Raw genomic sequence first — 17,109 nt, forward strand, 5'->3', positions numbered from 1 at the left:
AAATGCTGAAGTCCATTGCTGGCCACCACTCAGGCACATGCCATATTGTCTTGCTCACCTCTGATCACTTGCCATATCTCCTGTTCATACCATCATACCCACTTACTCCCCATCAGTTCCCCGCCTCTCCTAGGGCCTGAGGTTGCAGCAGCCCAACGTTAAAATATCCTTCATTGGCATGCTGCCTAGTTTGGAGGCAGCAGGCATCTGCAGTCTGATGCAAATGAGGCCTTCATAGTGTGTGCATCACACCTACTCATTCTGATGCAGGATTCAATACCCAGGTGCAAACCAATTTCTAGGTCAATGTGTATTATAAACACTGATTTCTCCAGGGGCAGAATTTTTAGGTTGGCGGGTCCGAGATCAGCAAGGGAACCGCCAATCGGGCTAATCACACTAGCTGGCCAATTAACAACCAGTCAGCGTGAAGCCGGGGTGGGGGTGGGAGGAGGGCGATTGCTGACATAAGCACAGGGATGGGTGAGCGTTTAATGAAAGCTCCCTGAAGGCAGAGAGTTGCCTCGGGGAGCTGAAGACTTGAAAACAATTAAATAAAGGTTTTAAAATCAGTCAATCACCTGGACATGTACATGATAAAAATGATCTCCATAGATTTTAATTTTTTTCTTATTTCATATTTCATCATGCCCTTGAACAGGGTTTCATGAAAAATGTAAAACATAAAGGCCGCCTGGCCAATTTGCCCATCTGCCAACAGTGAGTTTGGACAGACCATGAAAAATCGGACAGTTGCTCCAGTAATGGGCTTAATTGCCCAGTTAATTGTTGGCGGGTATGCTTCCGACTTTTGCGTGTGCCTGCCAACAGAAATATCTCGCACAATTTTGCGTCTGATTGGGTCAGGCGCGCGCCTGCATGCTGACCTAAAACTTCTGCCCCAGGTCCTGTTAGCCCTAAAAGGAACATGCCATTTCCTATGGCAGTAATCCTGTAAGAACATGTCCTCCAGCTATAGTGATATTATTCTCTCTTGATAATAGCAGTTGCAACTTCAATTTAAGATGTCCAATTGGATGCAGTTCTTATCCTTTCACTCAACAGCTGAATCCAAACAACTGGCAAGCATAATTTTGATCCAGTGATAGATTGCCAGCATTCAAAGGATTTCCTTTTAAACGCATGGCTCAGAATTCCTAAGTCAAGCATAACTCTTCTGTGTAAAATCATCAGAATGTTTTATCTTCTGATTTAGTAATCCTAATCTATATGCAAAACTTCATGGTAAAGTTGTTATTTCTTTAGCAGAGTGGGTTTGCACCATTTCTGCATTTTCTATCAGATGTTTTAACAACCAAGTTGGCTATGGTTTCCAGACGTTGTGCAACATCATCACCAATGCACAAAGTTAGCAAGGGATTTAAGAATACGATGCTGCCCTAATTACAAGGAAGGACCATGGAGCTACTGCCTATAAATTGGTGAAAATCCCCAAGGGCCATGTTAAACATAGCTTCAAAGAAGCCTTTGGGCTTTACAATGGAAAATTAGTATTTAATACCAAAAGTGCTAAAGAAGTCTAGAAAATAAGGTGGAAAAACTTTAACATAAATAGAAAAACTGTAATTGATAAACTGAGATTGTAAGTAGACAAACCTTCTGATATAGAGATAGAAATACATAGAAATTACAACACAAAGAGCCATTCTCTGTTGCTGTTTATCATTCATGTGAACAAATGGTTCAAATTACATTAACCCACTCTGATCTCATATTCTTTAAAAGCCTTTTCCTTCCTCCACCAATCTAATCTTTGAATATTGAAATAAGCCCTGATATTCATAAGAGTGGAGTTTCAGAGCAGGGACAGGAGGAGTATGGTTGGGAAACCCAGAAGGTCATATTGTCCCGAATGTCATGGATTTTTAAAACTGGTTTCCCACCCAGACATTTTCCTGACTGACAGGCTGTCTGTCTGCCTTTAAAGGCTCCAGAAAAGGCTGCAGATGAGGATTAGAAGAATTATATGGTTGTTGGGGTAGAGATTGCAGGTTGGAATTATGCTTGGGAATGTCGTTTGGGCATAACTGGTGGAGTCAGGAGTGATTGCAGCAGGGTTCAAGATTACCTGGGGTTGGGGAAGATCATGAGGGGTCAGAGATAGATTGAAGGAGGTTTGGAGATGAAGGGTTTCAGTGGGATATCATGGAGGTGGTGGAAATGTTTACTGGTAAGTTTGTTGGACTTGGAGGACACAATTCTGCTCCTCCTGGTCCACAAGCAGTGCTGAAAGGGCACTTACTTGTTGGACCCAACACTTCTATTTCTTTTACCTGCTTGATTTCCTTAAGCCCAGTAAACCCACCAACATGAGTAAAAAATAGAAGCAAGAAAACTCCTTAAATGACCAACCTGCTCCTGGAAGCAGACTGGACACCTGTCCCGTTGTTAAGTGGATCCATTCCAGTTGGTGAAGTTAAAACTAAGACACAGCTGCTTTCTATGCTTATGGAGAGTTTATTGACTTAGTTCACAATCAACACCACCCACCCCTTGTCCCAGCTATCCCCATTTATAGATGTACAAATACCCATCACCTGCTTTACAATGTTATTGCAGTTTAACAATGTAATTGCCATTAAACCTTAACAATGTAATTAATAAGAAATTAACACCTGCCCTGTAACTGTTAAAACTGGAAGCGGATGGGTTTGAGGTAAGTTGGGCTTCTGTTTCAGGTTTTTAACATTAACTTTCCACCTGATCCACACATGTTTTGGTAAATTAAAATTACCCACATATTCTGCCTCAACCATTATCCTGGTAGTGAATTCCACAACTGTCTTTGTGAAGAAGTTTCTCCAGCTCTCTGTTCTACATCTTTTACATTTAACCTTGTACCTATCAGAAGGAGTCTACTTCTGCTGATCCTATCCTGTCCCTCAGGTAATTTTAAACACTTCTGTCATATCTCATAATCAGCATTGTTGTTTTTAAAAATTGACCATACTCAAGTCTTTCTTCAAATTTGTATTCCCATCAGCGCATATTGAAAGAAACTGGTAGTTGTGAATGCATTAGTTCTAATATTCCAGTGCTCACTGGATTTCCAGATAGTACAGTACTAAAGGTTTGGAAGGTAGCAATCATTACATTCTTCAAATAAAGTAGCAGGGACAAATCAAATAAATACAGGCCAATAAATTCAACATTATTAGTGAAGCAATCAGAATGTATTATCAGGAATAGAGTTAGTGAGCACTTGGGAAAGTATAAGCTGATTAAGAGTTAGCGATGTTCTGTGAAAGATCTCCATAACTTCATAGAATCACTGAGATAAAACTCAGAGTCATAGCACAGGAAAAGGCCTTTTGGCCCATCAAGTCTGGGCCCATAGCCTTATTTGCCTTATATGCCATGGCATCTCAAGTGCACATCCAAATACTTCTTAAATGTTATGAAGGTTTCTGCCTCTACCACCCTTTCAGGCAGTGAGTTCCAGATTCCTACCACCCTCTGGGTGAAAAAATTCTTCCTCACATCCCCTCTAAACCTCCTGCCCCTTACCTTAAATCTATGCCCCTGGTTATTGATCCTTCCACCAAGGGGAAAAGTTCCTTCCTGCCTACCCTATCTATGCCCCTCATAATTTTATACACCTTAATCGTGTTCCCTCTCAATCTCCTCTGCTCCAGGGTAAATAACCCCAGTCTATCAATCTCTCCTCATAAATAAAACTCTCCAGCCCAGGCAACATCCTGGTAAATCTCCTCTGCACTCTCTCTAGTGCAATCACATCCTTCCTATAATGCGGATTCCAGAACTACACGCAATAATCTAACTGTGGCCTAACCAGTGTTTTATACAGTTCCAGCATAACCTATCTGCTCTTATAATCTATGCCTCGGCAAATAAAGGCAAGTACCCCATATGCCTTAACCACCTCATCTACCTGTCCCGCTACCTTAAGGGACCAGTGGACATGCACACCAAGATCCCTCTGATCCTCGGTACTTCCCAGAGTATTTCCGTTTTCTCATGCCTTGTTTGTCCTGCCCAAATACATAACCTCACACTCATCTGGATTAAATTCCATTTGCCACTGATCAGCCCATCTGACCAGCCCGTCTATATCCTCCTGTCATCTAAGGCTATCATGCTATTTACCACCCCACCAGTTTTCGTGTCATCTGCGAACTTACTGATCAACCCTCCTACATTCAAGTTTAAATCGTTTATATATACCACAAACAGCAAGGGACCCAACACTGATCCCTGTGGAACCTCACTGGACGCAGGCATCCAGTCACAAAAACACCCCTCGACCATCACTCTCTGCTTCCTGCCACTCAGACAATTCTGGATCCAATTTGCCAAATTGCCTTGGATCCCATGGGCTCTTATCTTCATTATTAGTTTCCCTTGCTGAAGTCCAAGTAGACTATGTCAAATGCAAAGATAGCGCTCTGTTCAGGAGGGTTTTCAACTTGGATTAATCATTGTAAACTCAAAAAACATCAACCCAGAAGAACTCACATGGACAAGATGTTGATGGGGAGGTACTTGAGATAAAGGGGGCATTCTTGGATTGGCCAGGCACTAACAAGCAACATCCTGAAGGATCAATGCTGGGGTTCCCATGTTTCACTCTGTAGAAAGGTTAGTTGGATATACTCACTGTATTTCACAATTCAAGTTTTCATGTGACACTAAGTTAGGAGATAGGGATATTTTCCATTTTACTAGGCAAGAAATGGGCATAGAGTCAGGAAAATGAGTGTAGATGCACATTGCCAGGTCTCCTCCTTTTGTTTCATGTGGTGTGTAATTCTTCCACTGGCGTTTTACATCAGCATGAATTACTCTTGCTCAAAAACCTGAAAAAACTAAGTATTTAAATCCACTTTAATTATTTTAATCAGACTTTAATCAGTTTTGGATGGGATCACACTGCTCACTCTGGTTATCTACTGGAAGTGGGTGAAAATGGAATTTATATTTACAAAGGAATGTTAAAAGGGGATAAACTTTCATAATAACATGTCATGCCATATAATACTCGTGATATTATTCAGGCCATCGACTTACATTGACTAAAGTCAAATTCTAAGTTTTATAATTACATGGTATTCTAGACATTTTCCTGGTGTTTTGGATATTGAGTTCCATGGACCTGAAGTTTGTTGAGATTGGCAGTGGCATTGCAAATGCAGTAGGTGGGACTTCCAATAACCAATGGTTCAAAGCATTAACCCTTGTTCATTGACCTGAAATGGAGTCATTTTAATATTTTGAGAAGGTGATTCATTCCTGTAGAAGCACCACAGGGGCATCCCTCCCTGATCGGCAGTGAATAAATCAGAGTAACAAGGTATTGAGGAGCCAGAGGCCTTTAATGGGTTGAAGAAGAAATTGAGTTTTGTAATTTTTTTCTCTGAAGGATACAAGGAATAGCATTTGGAGATAATCGGTCCACTCTTCTCTGAAACTTCTTTGCGGCCATCGAACGGTCCAACATAGATCACATACCAACACTAAGAGGCCTCTGAACCACTTAGCCATTGGATGAAGTGCTGCTCCTAATTCCTGGGGTTTTCCAGGAATACTCACAGACATGCCCCCAAGGTTCTGTCAGATAGTAGGGTGGCCACATGGAAAACTCATCCTACCCATCAGAATTTTTAGCAGGGGGCAACGGAGCGGAAATCTGGGAGATCTGTGTTCCTTTCCAAATTCCCCAGTTCACCATGACAAATCCACCTGAGCTGTGTTCTGCCCAGTTGGACGATTTTGGGTCTTAAGACTCGTTTTTGATTGAAAACAATATATAAGTGACCTTGATTACTTTTCCATTGTGTTATGTAAAATTCATAACTGAGTAATTATTTGCAAATAACTACTCAATGTACTTCAATCCCTAACAATAAAAGTATTGCTTTTATGTTTATTTGGGATAGGAATGTTGTTAAAAGTCAATGTTTCATTGGAGTCACTGATAAGTATTTAAGAGTTGTAATAGGAGCTAAAATCTTACCCAAAGAGAATCTAAACTTTTATACATAGAAGGAATGATTATTCATTACCAATTCCTACTGATATCCTAAGAATGGCAATTCACAGTTTATAATCAATAGTCCTAATGTTCCTGATGTTTTCTGCTCTTCCAGAGTCCAAGAACTTTGGGGTCAAGATTTTTACAAATAGTCACAAGAGCTTCAAGCACATATGTACAAGTCTTCTTATGTAGGTAAGTTGAGTTTCTACAACATGATCGCTCACATGTGAGAAGAGCTACTTTAAAGCAAGTGGCAGACCAATACCAAATGCCTATGCAAATATATTGTAGACCTTCAGAGGTGCATAATATTGTTTTTATGTAAATTCTAAATAACTGCATCTATCCAAGGAGGAAAATGGAAAATGAGGAAATCAAAGGAGAATCAACATAGTAAAGGTTAAACTTTAAACAAAGGTTCTTAATTAAGATTTAAGTTCACACCATTGAATCTATTGAATATATCTTTTTATCCAGTCAAGGAATTTGGTAACATTGAGATAAACACCGGGTTTATTTTTCATCCCACAGCTAATTCCCCAGCTGATGATTCCATAGAGATAGCGCTTTCCATTTCTCACACAAGAAAGTGGTCCTCCGGAATCACCCTGTTCACAAGAAATGTGATAACGTTAGTTCAACCTATTCACCGCCTGTGAATACTTTACCCAAAGTTCCTGGAATTTATGGATTACAGGTTTAATTTCTTTAATTATAAGAGCCAAATTTCATGACCCTTGACCTGGAGGAAGGTCCATTTTGCCACGGAAAAAGGGGTAGAGATTGCTTGCGGAGTGCAGAGCTGGGCAGAAAGAGATAAACTATTGCTTGGTGTCCCCGAATAGGAGTACCTGGAAAACTTAGTGCTATGGCCTATCACTGAATTCTTGCTAACCAGATGGTCCCTGTGAGTCCTGAGCACTAGACAAAGAGTAATGTTACAGTGCAGAAGGAAGCCATTCAGCCCATTGTGTCTGCATCAGCTCACCAAATGAGCAATTCATTTAGTGCCATTCTCCTTCCTGCTCCCCGTAACGCTGCACATTCTTCCTTTTCAGATAGCTGTCTAATTCACTTTTGAATGCTTTGATTGAACCTGCCTCTAACATACTCTCAGGCAGTGAATTCCAGACTTTAACCACTCACTGCGTGAAAAAAATTCTCATATTGCTTTTGCTTCTTTTGGCGATTATTTAAATCTGTGCTCTTGCTCTTGATCCTTTTACAAGATGGAATAATTTTTCTCTATCTACCCTTTCCAGACCCTTCATGATTTTGAACACCTCTATCAAATCTCCTCTCAATTTATTTTTTCCAATATATCTTCATAACTGAAGTTCTTCATCCTTGGAATTATTCTCATGAATCTTTTCTGCACTCTCTCCAAAGCCTTTAGATCCTTCGTAAAGTATGGCACCCAGAACTGAACACATTACTCCAGCTGAGGCTGAACTAGCATCTTATACAAACAGCCTTGCTCTTGCACTTTATGCCCCTATTAATAATGCCTAGATACTTCTTTATTAACCTCTCTCTCAACCTGTCCTGTCATCCTCAATGAACTATGCACATATACACCAAGGCCCTTCTGCTCCTGCACTCTCTTTAGAGTTGTACCCTTTATTTTATATTGTTTTACCATGTTCTTCTTACCAAAATAAATTATTTCACATTTCCCTGCATTGAACTTCATCTGCCACTTGTCCGTCCATGCCACCAAATTGTCTACGTCCTTCTGAAGTTCTACATTATGCTCTTCACAGTTTACAGTGCTTCCAAGTTTCATATCATCCACAAATTTTGAAATTGTGCCCTGTACACCAAAGGTCTAGGTCATGAACATGTATCAGGAAAAGGGTCCCAACACTGACCCCTGGGGAACTCCACGACAAACATTCCTCCAGCCTGAGAAATGTCCATTAACCTCTACTCTCTGTCACTCAGCAAATTTTATATCCAAATTGCTACTGTCCATTTTATTCCATAGAACCATAGAAATGTAATGGCACAGAAAGAGGCCATTCAGCCCATCATGTCTGCATTGGCCAAAAATGAGAAAAAAAAAAGTGAATCTAGCTGCTCATTGTAATCCCACTTTCCAGCACCTGGTCCGTAGCCTTGCCAGTTACAGCACTTCAGGTGCAAGTCCAAATCCAAGTACTTTTTAAATGAGTTGAACATTTCAGCCTCCACCACCCACTCAGGCAGTGAACTCCGGATACCCACCACCCTCTGGGTGAAAAGGTGTTCCTCACGTCCCCTTTAAACCTTCTACCAATCACCTTAAATCTATGCCCCTTGGTAATTGACCCCTCAGCTAGGGTAAACAGGTCTTTCCTTTCCACCTTTTCTAGGCCCCTCATAATTTTGTACACCTCAGTTAGGTCACCCCTCAGCCTCGTCTGTTCTAAGGAAACCCTAGCCTATCCAATCTTTCCTCATAGCTGCAATTTTCAAACCCTGGCATCTTTCTTGTAAATCTCCTAAATTCCATGAGCTATAACTTTGCTCACAGGTCTGTTGTGCAGCACTGTATCAAATGCCTTTTGGAAGTCCATGTACACCACATCAAGAGCATTGCTCTCATCAAACCTCTCTGCTAACAATTCAAAAAACTTCAACGCGTTAGCTAAACATGATTTTCCCTTAAGACATTCATGCTGGCTTTCCTTAATTAACCCATGTTTGTCCATGTGACTATTAATTTTGTTCCATATTATTGTTTCTAGAAGTTTCCCCACCACCAAAGTTAAACTGACTGGCCTCCAGTTGCTGGACTTATCTTTATACCTTTCTTTGAATAAGAGTATAACCTTTGCAATTCTCCAGTCCTCTGGCACCGCCCATGAGTCCAAAGACTGAAAAATTATGGCTAGTGCCTCCTCAATTTCTACACTCACTTTCCTCAGTATCTTTGAATGTATTTCATCTGGTCCTAGTTCTTTATCAACTTTAAGTACAGATAGCCTATCCAATACCTCCTTTTTATCAATTTTAAGTCCTTCTAGAGACTGATTTTTTTCCTCATTCACCATGGCCTGTGTAGCATCCTCTTGGTAAAGGCATATGAAATGTATTCATTTAATACCTCAGCCATGCCCTCTGCCTCCATGCATAAATCCCCTTTTTGGTCCCTAATTGACCCTATTCCTCCTTTTACCACTTTTACTATTTATATGCCGATAGAAGACTTTGGGCTTCCCTTTATGTTGGCTGTCAGTCTCTTTTCATACTCCCTCTTTGCTTCTCTTTGCTTTTTTACCTCCCCTCTGAGCCTTCTAAATTCAGCCTAGTTCTCAATTATATTTTCTACCAGACACCTGTCATAAGCAGACTTTTTATTCTTTATCTTAATTTCTATCCCTTTTGTCATTCAAGGAGCTCTGGATGTTTGTGCTACCTTTCCCTTTCAAGAGAACATGCCTTGACTGTGCCTAAACTCTCTCTTTGAAGGTAGCCCATTGTTCAGCTACCATTTTTTCTGCCAACATTTGACTCAAATTTATTTGGCCCAGATCTGTTCATTCCCCAGTGAAGTTGGTATTCCCCCAGCTAATTATTCATACCTTGGATTGTTCTTTGTTCTTTTCAATAGTCAGCCTAAACCTCTTGATACAATGATTGCTGGTCCTTAAATGTTCTCCTATTGGCACTTGGTCCATTTGGCCCATCTCATTCCCAAGAACCAGGTCTAGCACTGCATCCTTTCTCATTGGACTGGAAACATACTGTTGTATAAACTGTTTCTGAACACACGTTAGGGACTCTTGCCCCTTTCTGCCCTTTACACTACCAATATCACAGTCGATAGTTAAATAATTAGAGTCCCCCATTTATAACTACTCCATAATATTTGCACCTCTCTATAATTTCCTCACAAATTCAATCCTCTACATTCTTCTCACTAGTTAGTGGCCTAGAGACTTCACCAAGCAATGTAATTGCATCTTTTTTTATTCCTTAGCCCTAGCTAAACAGATCTGTCCTTGACCCTTCTGGGACATCCTCTTTCTCAGACCTTTTTGTGTGTTTGGATGTAGTCAGCCCCATCTCCCCCCAGAACTGGGACATTCTTGCTGCTGAGCTCCATCAGCAGCCTGAAAGTCTTAGTCTTCAAGGCCCACCATTTAGCTGCAGCACTCATGTCCTCACCCCTATGGCCCAACCAAAGTGCCAGCCTGTGGTAATCGAGCCCATGGCTAAAGAAGGGATTTGACGTTACTCTGAAGTCCACACTAAATAGTTTCCTAATCTTCATTGCCAAAGCTCAGACACATTGAACACTTGGGTGAGGTACCAGGAGCTTCAGGAGGATGTTCTCACCAGGGGAGAAGCAGATGGCAGAAAATTGCCAAGGAAGGAATACGTGGTTCTATTCCCTATTATTTCTCCCAGAGTTCTGTTTACATTCATCAATCTACAATGGTGCACTGATCAGTATGGAGACCAGATGATGAATCAATGAAACAGGTTTCCTCATAAGTTTGTACGCTACAGCGCTACAGAAAAAGCACTTTAGGAAGATAAATTTGACCCAGGTGTACAGTTCCTTGCAAAATGAGATTGTGTTAAAAATAGGGAATATCCTGGTTTGCATGGGGCACTATCAATGGAATATCTGTCCTACAAATGCTTAGTTCACAAGTGCAAAAATGTTGGTGAATTACAAATAAATGCGGTTTATTGTTTACTCTGACAAACCTTGCAGGCGTCTGCCGAACCTCCTTTCAAATATCCGGCACAAATCATGTTCTCACCCAACAAATTTCCATAAATTTCTGGTTTCTTACAGAGATTTCTGTCCAGCAGTTTCACCGTGGCTTTCAACAATTGATTTAGAAACTTCCCTGAAGTAGAATGAGAAAGGTTAGACGAAACCCTCTCTTCAATAAAAACAACAGAGATAAACCGAAGCTCCATTCTATTGGACAGTCACTGACAATTGTTTTACATCAAAATCTACAGGGCATGACCTGAAGTCACATTTTGGGGTAATTTTAACTTCAGGCTATGGATATTGGATCAGTTGCCTATTATACGCTCAGCCTGATTTACTTATCTGTTGAAGGAAAATCAAAAGTGATATATAATCAATGGATCCAGTAAATATATACAATATCAGTAAAAGTTAACATAAGTCCAATGAAATTAATAGTATATTTTTAAAGCTTCAGCTATGGCAAAAATATGTATTAAATCCATATTTCATAAACCTTTTCAATCAGTCTAATTGTGCTGCAATTACTAAAACTCTCTTTTGGAGACAAACTTTAAACTGAGAGTGGAATCTTATCAGTGCCACGGGGACTGGATTGGAGTTGGACCAGGAGCAAAATTTGAAAATAACTCTTTCATTATCTCCCCAAGCATTCCTTCCTCCAAGTGAGCTTGCTGGAGGCAGGGTCAATGTGGCAGCAGCTACCCAAACAGCAGTGGTGGGTAGCCAATTAAGCTAATTGAGGGATCAATTGGGAGTCAGTTCCTGATGCCAAACTCTTCCTGGCATTGAACAAGTCCCTCATTGAGGCCGGAGCCCAGTAAGTACCTGGAATTTGCTTTCCGGTGGCAAGCTGGGTAGCCATCAATGCCTTCTCCCAATAACTCCATCATATCATAACTGGAATGAAAAGGCCACAGCTGCAGCAACAAGCAGCCCAGTGGAGGGGCCCCCACTCCACAATGGCGGCCTGACAAGTGCGGCCAGTCTTTATTTTTAAATGCTTAGAAGGATTCAGAGGGTGCCTCCATGTCATGGTCCCCTACTGCCTCAGCAGCCAGCCATCTAGAGTCTTGTGTTATGACTATAGCCGGTGTTAATTGCTGCACAAACCAAATCCCAGAGGAAAGCTTGGCTTACAGGACATACTCTGTTTTTTCTGTATTCTGAAAGTAAGAAGAGGACACACCAATCTCAGTAGTAAGAGGCTCAGTAACACATTTGGGATTTAAAAAATTACAAGTAAAAGTTTTATTAACGAAAATAAAAGAAAACTTAAGCACAAAAAGATTACAGTTACAGAATTAAGGTTAGTCTTACAAAACATTCCCAAAAGCTCTCTACTTGGTCAATCCCACAAGTAAACACCCCCAGGCAACGCTCCCTTATAGATGTTAACTATAAAAGAAATCCAGCAATATTACACAAGGCAAACTGCTGTAGCTTCAATAAATGCATATCTCATAACCTTTACCCTCTCCATTCTGTGGTGGAATCTGCCTCAGAATAAAACTGCTTGTTGTAGTCCAAGGCTTTTCTGCTTTGACTGGGTAGTTCGTTCAAACTGCATCCTCTCCCAGCCCAGAGCTCCAGCTATAGCTCAACAACCCCAGCTATCTGTCTATCTTAAGCTCTCCATAGTAACTCTAAAGTATCTTTTTTTCCCCCCTTTGATCTCCGGTTCCATTGTTCTCACACCTCTTTGAAACTCAAATGTTTCCATATATAAAATCCTTCATGTCTCTATTTTGTCTTTGCTTTTGGGTCAATAAAATATAATATCCCCACTATTATGGAACTCTTGCAAGATGCAAATATGTCCCATGATGCCTCTGACTGCCCTTTGATATTGAAACAAACTCTCAACTTATCTAAAAATGCAAATGTTAGATCTAACCTATTCCTTGCACCTCAAACCCCCCAGACAACTTGATTCCTATCAATTTCTTGTCCGGTTTATTTAAATCACGCACACACCCTTCTTTACAGATTAACACACTATTCCCCAAAATATTAAAAAAATAACATCCATTCTCACACTTGGGCCCTCTTAATTGGCTGCCTCCTGTAGGATTGTGATACCATGTAACCAGCCAACCCCAGCAGGCTAGAGACTTGTTTTTGACCCTGACTGCAGAATTGTTTCAATGCTGGTAAGATTCTGCCTGAGGTTTCAACTGTCAACTCTGGTGAATAAAAATATCTCATGACACTATTTGAGGAAGAAAAGGAAATTCTCCAGTATTCTAGCCAATGTACACCCTCAACTAATACCACAAAATAGAGATTGCACTATCATTCATTGGCTATTTGTGGGACCTTGTCCTGTGAAAATTGCTCGCCATGTCTACCTGCATAGCAGCATGTATTGTAAATATTCCAATAGTTGTGTTTTATATCAAAAATGTTTCATATCAAAAATGACTTTATGTATTGAATTGTTTGAAATCACTGGATAAGTTTTAAAAAAGACTGGCAACAGAATTTTTAAGTATCTCAAACAGCAGTTCTTATATGACTAAACATTTACACAACTTCACCTTCTAAATTACAAAGCTATCAGAAAGGTGACAGCTGCCTGGTATTGATCTACCAGGACAATCAGTTTAAATGACTGTGTGAATGGTCCATCCCCTGAACTGCTTCTGTTTATTCAGGTGGGTGCAGACTAATTAGTTAAACTCAGTGACTTCAGACAACTGGTCCCAACTGAGAGGGAGCTCCACCAACTATTTAATCTAATCCCAGTTGAGGAGAGTCCCCACCCCCAAACCATTCAGAAAACTCAAGGCAGTAAGCAATTAACTTATAAATAATTGACCTGGAATGAGGGTGCGCAGCTTGCTGTGACCATATTTGGTAACTGGCTAGTTTGTGATGGAGGTGGAAGTCATGTGATAACAAGTTAACCTTCTGCATTAAAAAAGAAACTGCTTTTCCAGAGGCACACAGATGATGAGTGGGCAACAGCAAGAAGGGAATTTGTGTCCCTCTCTCTAGCCATTCTGCAAACATACGCCCTGCCTTTATCTGACCAGCTAAACACTGCAGGTAGTGTCTTCAGTTTAAACCAAACAGCTGCTGATTTCAGAGGGAAAAACAGAGATCATCTATCAAGACTTTAAATCGTCTCTCCTCAGAGTACAGGAGAAATCATCAAACTAGGCCTGAAACTATCCAATACATCAACCTTCAATATATGATTGACTTTCTTTTGGACACTCTCCTGGTGGTGCTACCGAGGCTGCTGAGCTGCCGGTCCTCTGATTGGGCCGGCAGCTCTTGGGGACAAGCCATCTCCTTATTAGGAATGGCAGCCCTGGCAGATGTGGCTCTGGGTCCCGCTGACCATTGAAGTGGGTTCACTCACCACCACCCCCCACATTCCGTGGGCTCCTATTAACAGCACTAAATCCAGCACATCTTTCAGCTCAACAAGAAGAGGGAAATGTGACTCAGTGCTAAATCCCATTGAGCTACTGAGGTTAAAAATGACCAAATCTAGAAAATTCTACTTGGGGCTCAGTTCTAGCAAACCACCCAAATTGTGACACACCAGTGATTAATGTTAAATGCAGTTGCTGGACACAGAAAGGAAATACAAGAAGTAGCTCCATCCTGCAGCAGTGTAAAACTTTGCATGAGGCAACAAAATATGAAAAGTTGACAGTTCTTGTTAAGAGACCAAAAAAAATAAATACCGAATTCATTCTGGCCCCATCCAGTTATTTTACATTTAGTATCAGGAGGAAAGTCATCTTCTGCCAGATTTATTGTTTTAACATGATCACTTTCTTTGGCACAACCTTTCAATTTAAGTAATGCTGGAAGAGGAAAAGAATTTACTTAATATCAGAACTTAACAGAAATATTATTTTTATTCAGACTGAAATAAAGATTATTTTCTTAAATAAATAACATGATACTTACCAATATCATTGTATAATACATTATTGGTTTTTTTATAGGACCCATGGATAATAATCCGTTCAACGTCAAAAATTACTCCTTTTTTCCTGCGGACATATGTTCTGCCAAGTGCAACTTTCAACATCGATTCTGTAATACTTTAAAACGTAGCACTTTAATTCTGGAAAATGGCAGTTCATCATCTAATACAAATACTTCCCTGCGTCAGTACATGGAAATATGTAATTCGTAATATTTAGCTGGATAAATGTAGCATTAATTCTATCATGTTTGCTATGGTTACATTTACTGACTAATAAACAAATGCCCAAGGGAAGCCCTTGTTCAACATCATTAGTGAGTCAAGGAAAATATAGCCAAATGCATTAACTGGTAGTTCCTAAGAATTATTGGCCACAATTTCTGCTCTTTTTAAAGTCAATGCCTAGGAATTGTGATACAAAAGTAGCAGAAAATTGGTAAAATGCAATTGCAGCATCTGGTGTCATTGTTCCACTATTGGGAGTTTCTTGCCAGATCCAAACACCCAAAGCTCTGATTGTGACATCCTGGCACAATTTATGTCAGAAGTGAGTGACTGCAAAGATAGCCCATAATATTCTGAAGCTAACTGTACAATTTTGCATTGCTGGCATCTTTTAATAATCTGTAAAAGCTGTCAGTACAGCTTTGGTCTTACACTGACATCTAGCCTAACGTGAAGATTGGCTAATAGCTCAAATTTAAAGCAGTGTGTCAAACGAAAAGTAAGTAGATACCAATGGGAGCAAATATAAGGTTAGATTTTACAACCTGCCAGAGACCATACAACATAGGTGTATAGGGAATTTGTGTTAAGATCAGTGTGCTGAACATGATTTTTTTTCCAGTGAAATTAAAATGCACTGTTTCACGTTCTCTACCTACACTTGCAAGCATATTCCAAGATATAACATGGAGGTATTCTAGTCATCAATCAACTCCTCTTTGAAGGCAACCTCAGTAAGGTATCAATCACTGGTCCATATATATAGCTGATGAATACTATGGCCTGAACAACTGCTATGCTCCTTCTGCTTAATTACCGAATGCTATTTCCACAAATTTCAACAATTCCGTTACAATAGTTGCTCCCTCACTGGTGCGCATAAGCTTGTAGCTTTGAATGCAAGAGATCCATTTCTCAGAAATTGAACCAGGAACCCTACAGGTAATCTTGTGGCCAGCCTTGGGCATGAGCATCCAGCTTGTTGACCAGTGGCTATGACAATCTTCTAATGTGCATAAGGCCAAGTTTCATTGCTCTTTCCAAGAAATTGGCAGTGACAGACTCCGGCATCAATTACAGCGTTCATCAGAGAACACTGTTCTATATTTGATCCCTCACTGGTTTGGGACTAGCCTGCAGTTAGCTGTGAAGATGTTACTGCACTTGAGTAAAATTCTCTCACAATGATGTCAGAGGCACACTGCTGCACATTCTCCATCACATGCTGCTCACGGCAAACTCAGAAGATATTTATTTTTGTTCCTGCACAAGTTCCTATCCGACCCAGCAGGATATCATACCAAATGACAAAATGTGCCCAGGCTGGCCTTTTGGTAAATCTCTCTAATTAATTCCACTGCTCTGAAATGAAGGTCTCAGCATCAAGTGGTCCATTGTCAGCTTATTTCCATATGGGGGGGTGGCGGGTGATGGCATAGTGGTATTGTCACTGTCCATCACCAAGAGTGGCTTGGTAGCACCACTACCGACCGAGCTGGCTGAGTCCTAAATGACATAGCTGCTTGACTGGGTCTGCGGCAGGTGGAGAGGGAACCAACAAGAACAAGAAACATATTTGACCTCATCCTCATCAACCTGCCTGTTGCAGATGCATCTGTCCATGACAGTATCAGTAGGAGTGACCACCGCACAGGCTTTGTGGAGACAAAGTTCCGCCTTCACATTGAGGATACCCTCCATCGTGTTGTGTGGCACTACCGCTGTGCTAAATGGAATAGATTTTGAACAGATCTAGCAACTCAAGACTGGGCATCCATGAGGCACTGTGGGCCATCTGCGGCAGCAGAATTGTACTCAAACACATTCTGTAACCTCATGGCCCGGCATATCCCCCACTCTACCATTACCAACAAGCCAGGGGATCAACCCTGGTTCAATGAAGAGTGCAGGACGGCATACCAGGAGCAGCGACAGGCATACCTGCAAATGAGATGACAACCTGGTGAAGCTATAAAACAAGACTACTTGCGTGCCAAACAGCATAAGCAGCAAGTGATAGACAGAGCTAAGCGATCCCACAACCAACAGATCAGATCTAAGCTCTGCAGTCCTGTGAATGGTAGTGGACAATTAAACAACTCACTAGAGGAGGTGGCTGCACAAATATCCCCATCCTCAATGATGGAGGAGCTCAGCACATCAGTGCAAAAGATATGGCTGAAGCATTCGCAACAATCT

The 17,109-nt window shown here is 40.8% G+C and overlaps 1 protein-coding gene across 1 annotated transcript; it reads right to left on the reverse strand.

Moving 5' to 3' along the window:
- Positions 1 to 5,666: 5,666 nt before the first annotated feature.
- Positions 5,667 to 14,798, reverse strand: LOC121290151 (hyaluronan-binding protein 2-like). The gene is made up of 3 exons (XM_041210384.1): positions 14,664 to 14,798; positions 10,718 to 10,863; positions 5,667 to 6,624 (listed from the first exon to the last, which is right to left on the reverse strand). The coding sequence occupies exons 1-3, from the start codon at positions 14,785 to 14,787 to the stop codon at positions 6,469 to 6,471; spliced, it is 426 nt and encodes a 141-aa protein (XP_041066318.1). The 5' UTR covers positions 14,788 to 14,798; the 3' UTR covers positions 5,667 to 6,468.
- Between the last annotated feature and the right edge of the window lie 2,311 nt (positions 14,799 to 17,109).

Source organism: Carcharodon carcharias, chromosome 17 (genome assembly GCF_017639515.1).
Source record: "Carcharodon carcharias isolate sCarCar2 chromosome 17, sCarCar2.pri, whole genome shotgun sequence".
NCBI lineage: Eukaryota > Metazoa > Chordata > Chondrichthyes > Lamniformes > Lamnidae > Carcharodon > Carcharodon carcharias.

Bases quoted from the DNA above. Each gene is read 5' to 3' on its own strand.
- LOC121290151 (XM_041210384.1), bottom strand. From the start codon at position 14,787: ATGTTGAAAGTTGCACTTGGCAGAACATATGTCCGCAGGAAAAAAGGA. The intron at 10,864-14,663 runs GTAAGTATCATG...ATTCTACTTCAG, and splicing joins TGTATTATACAATGATATTG to GGAAGTTTCTAAATCAATTG. The intron at 6,625-10,717 runs GTTTGTCAGAGT...TCTTGTGAACAG, and splicing joins GTTCGGCAGACGCCTGCAAG to GGTGATTCCGGAGGACCACT.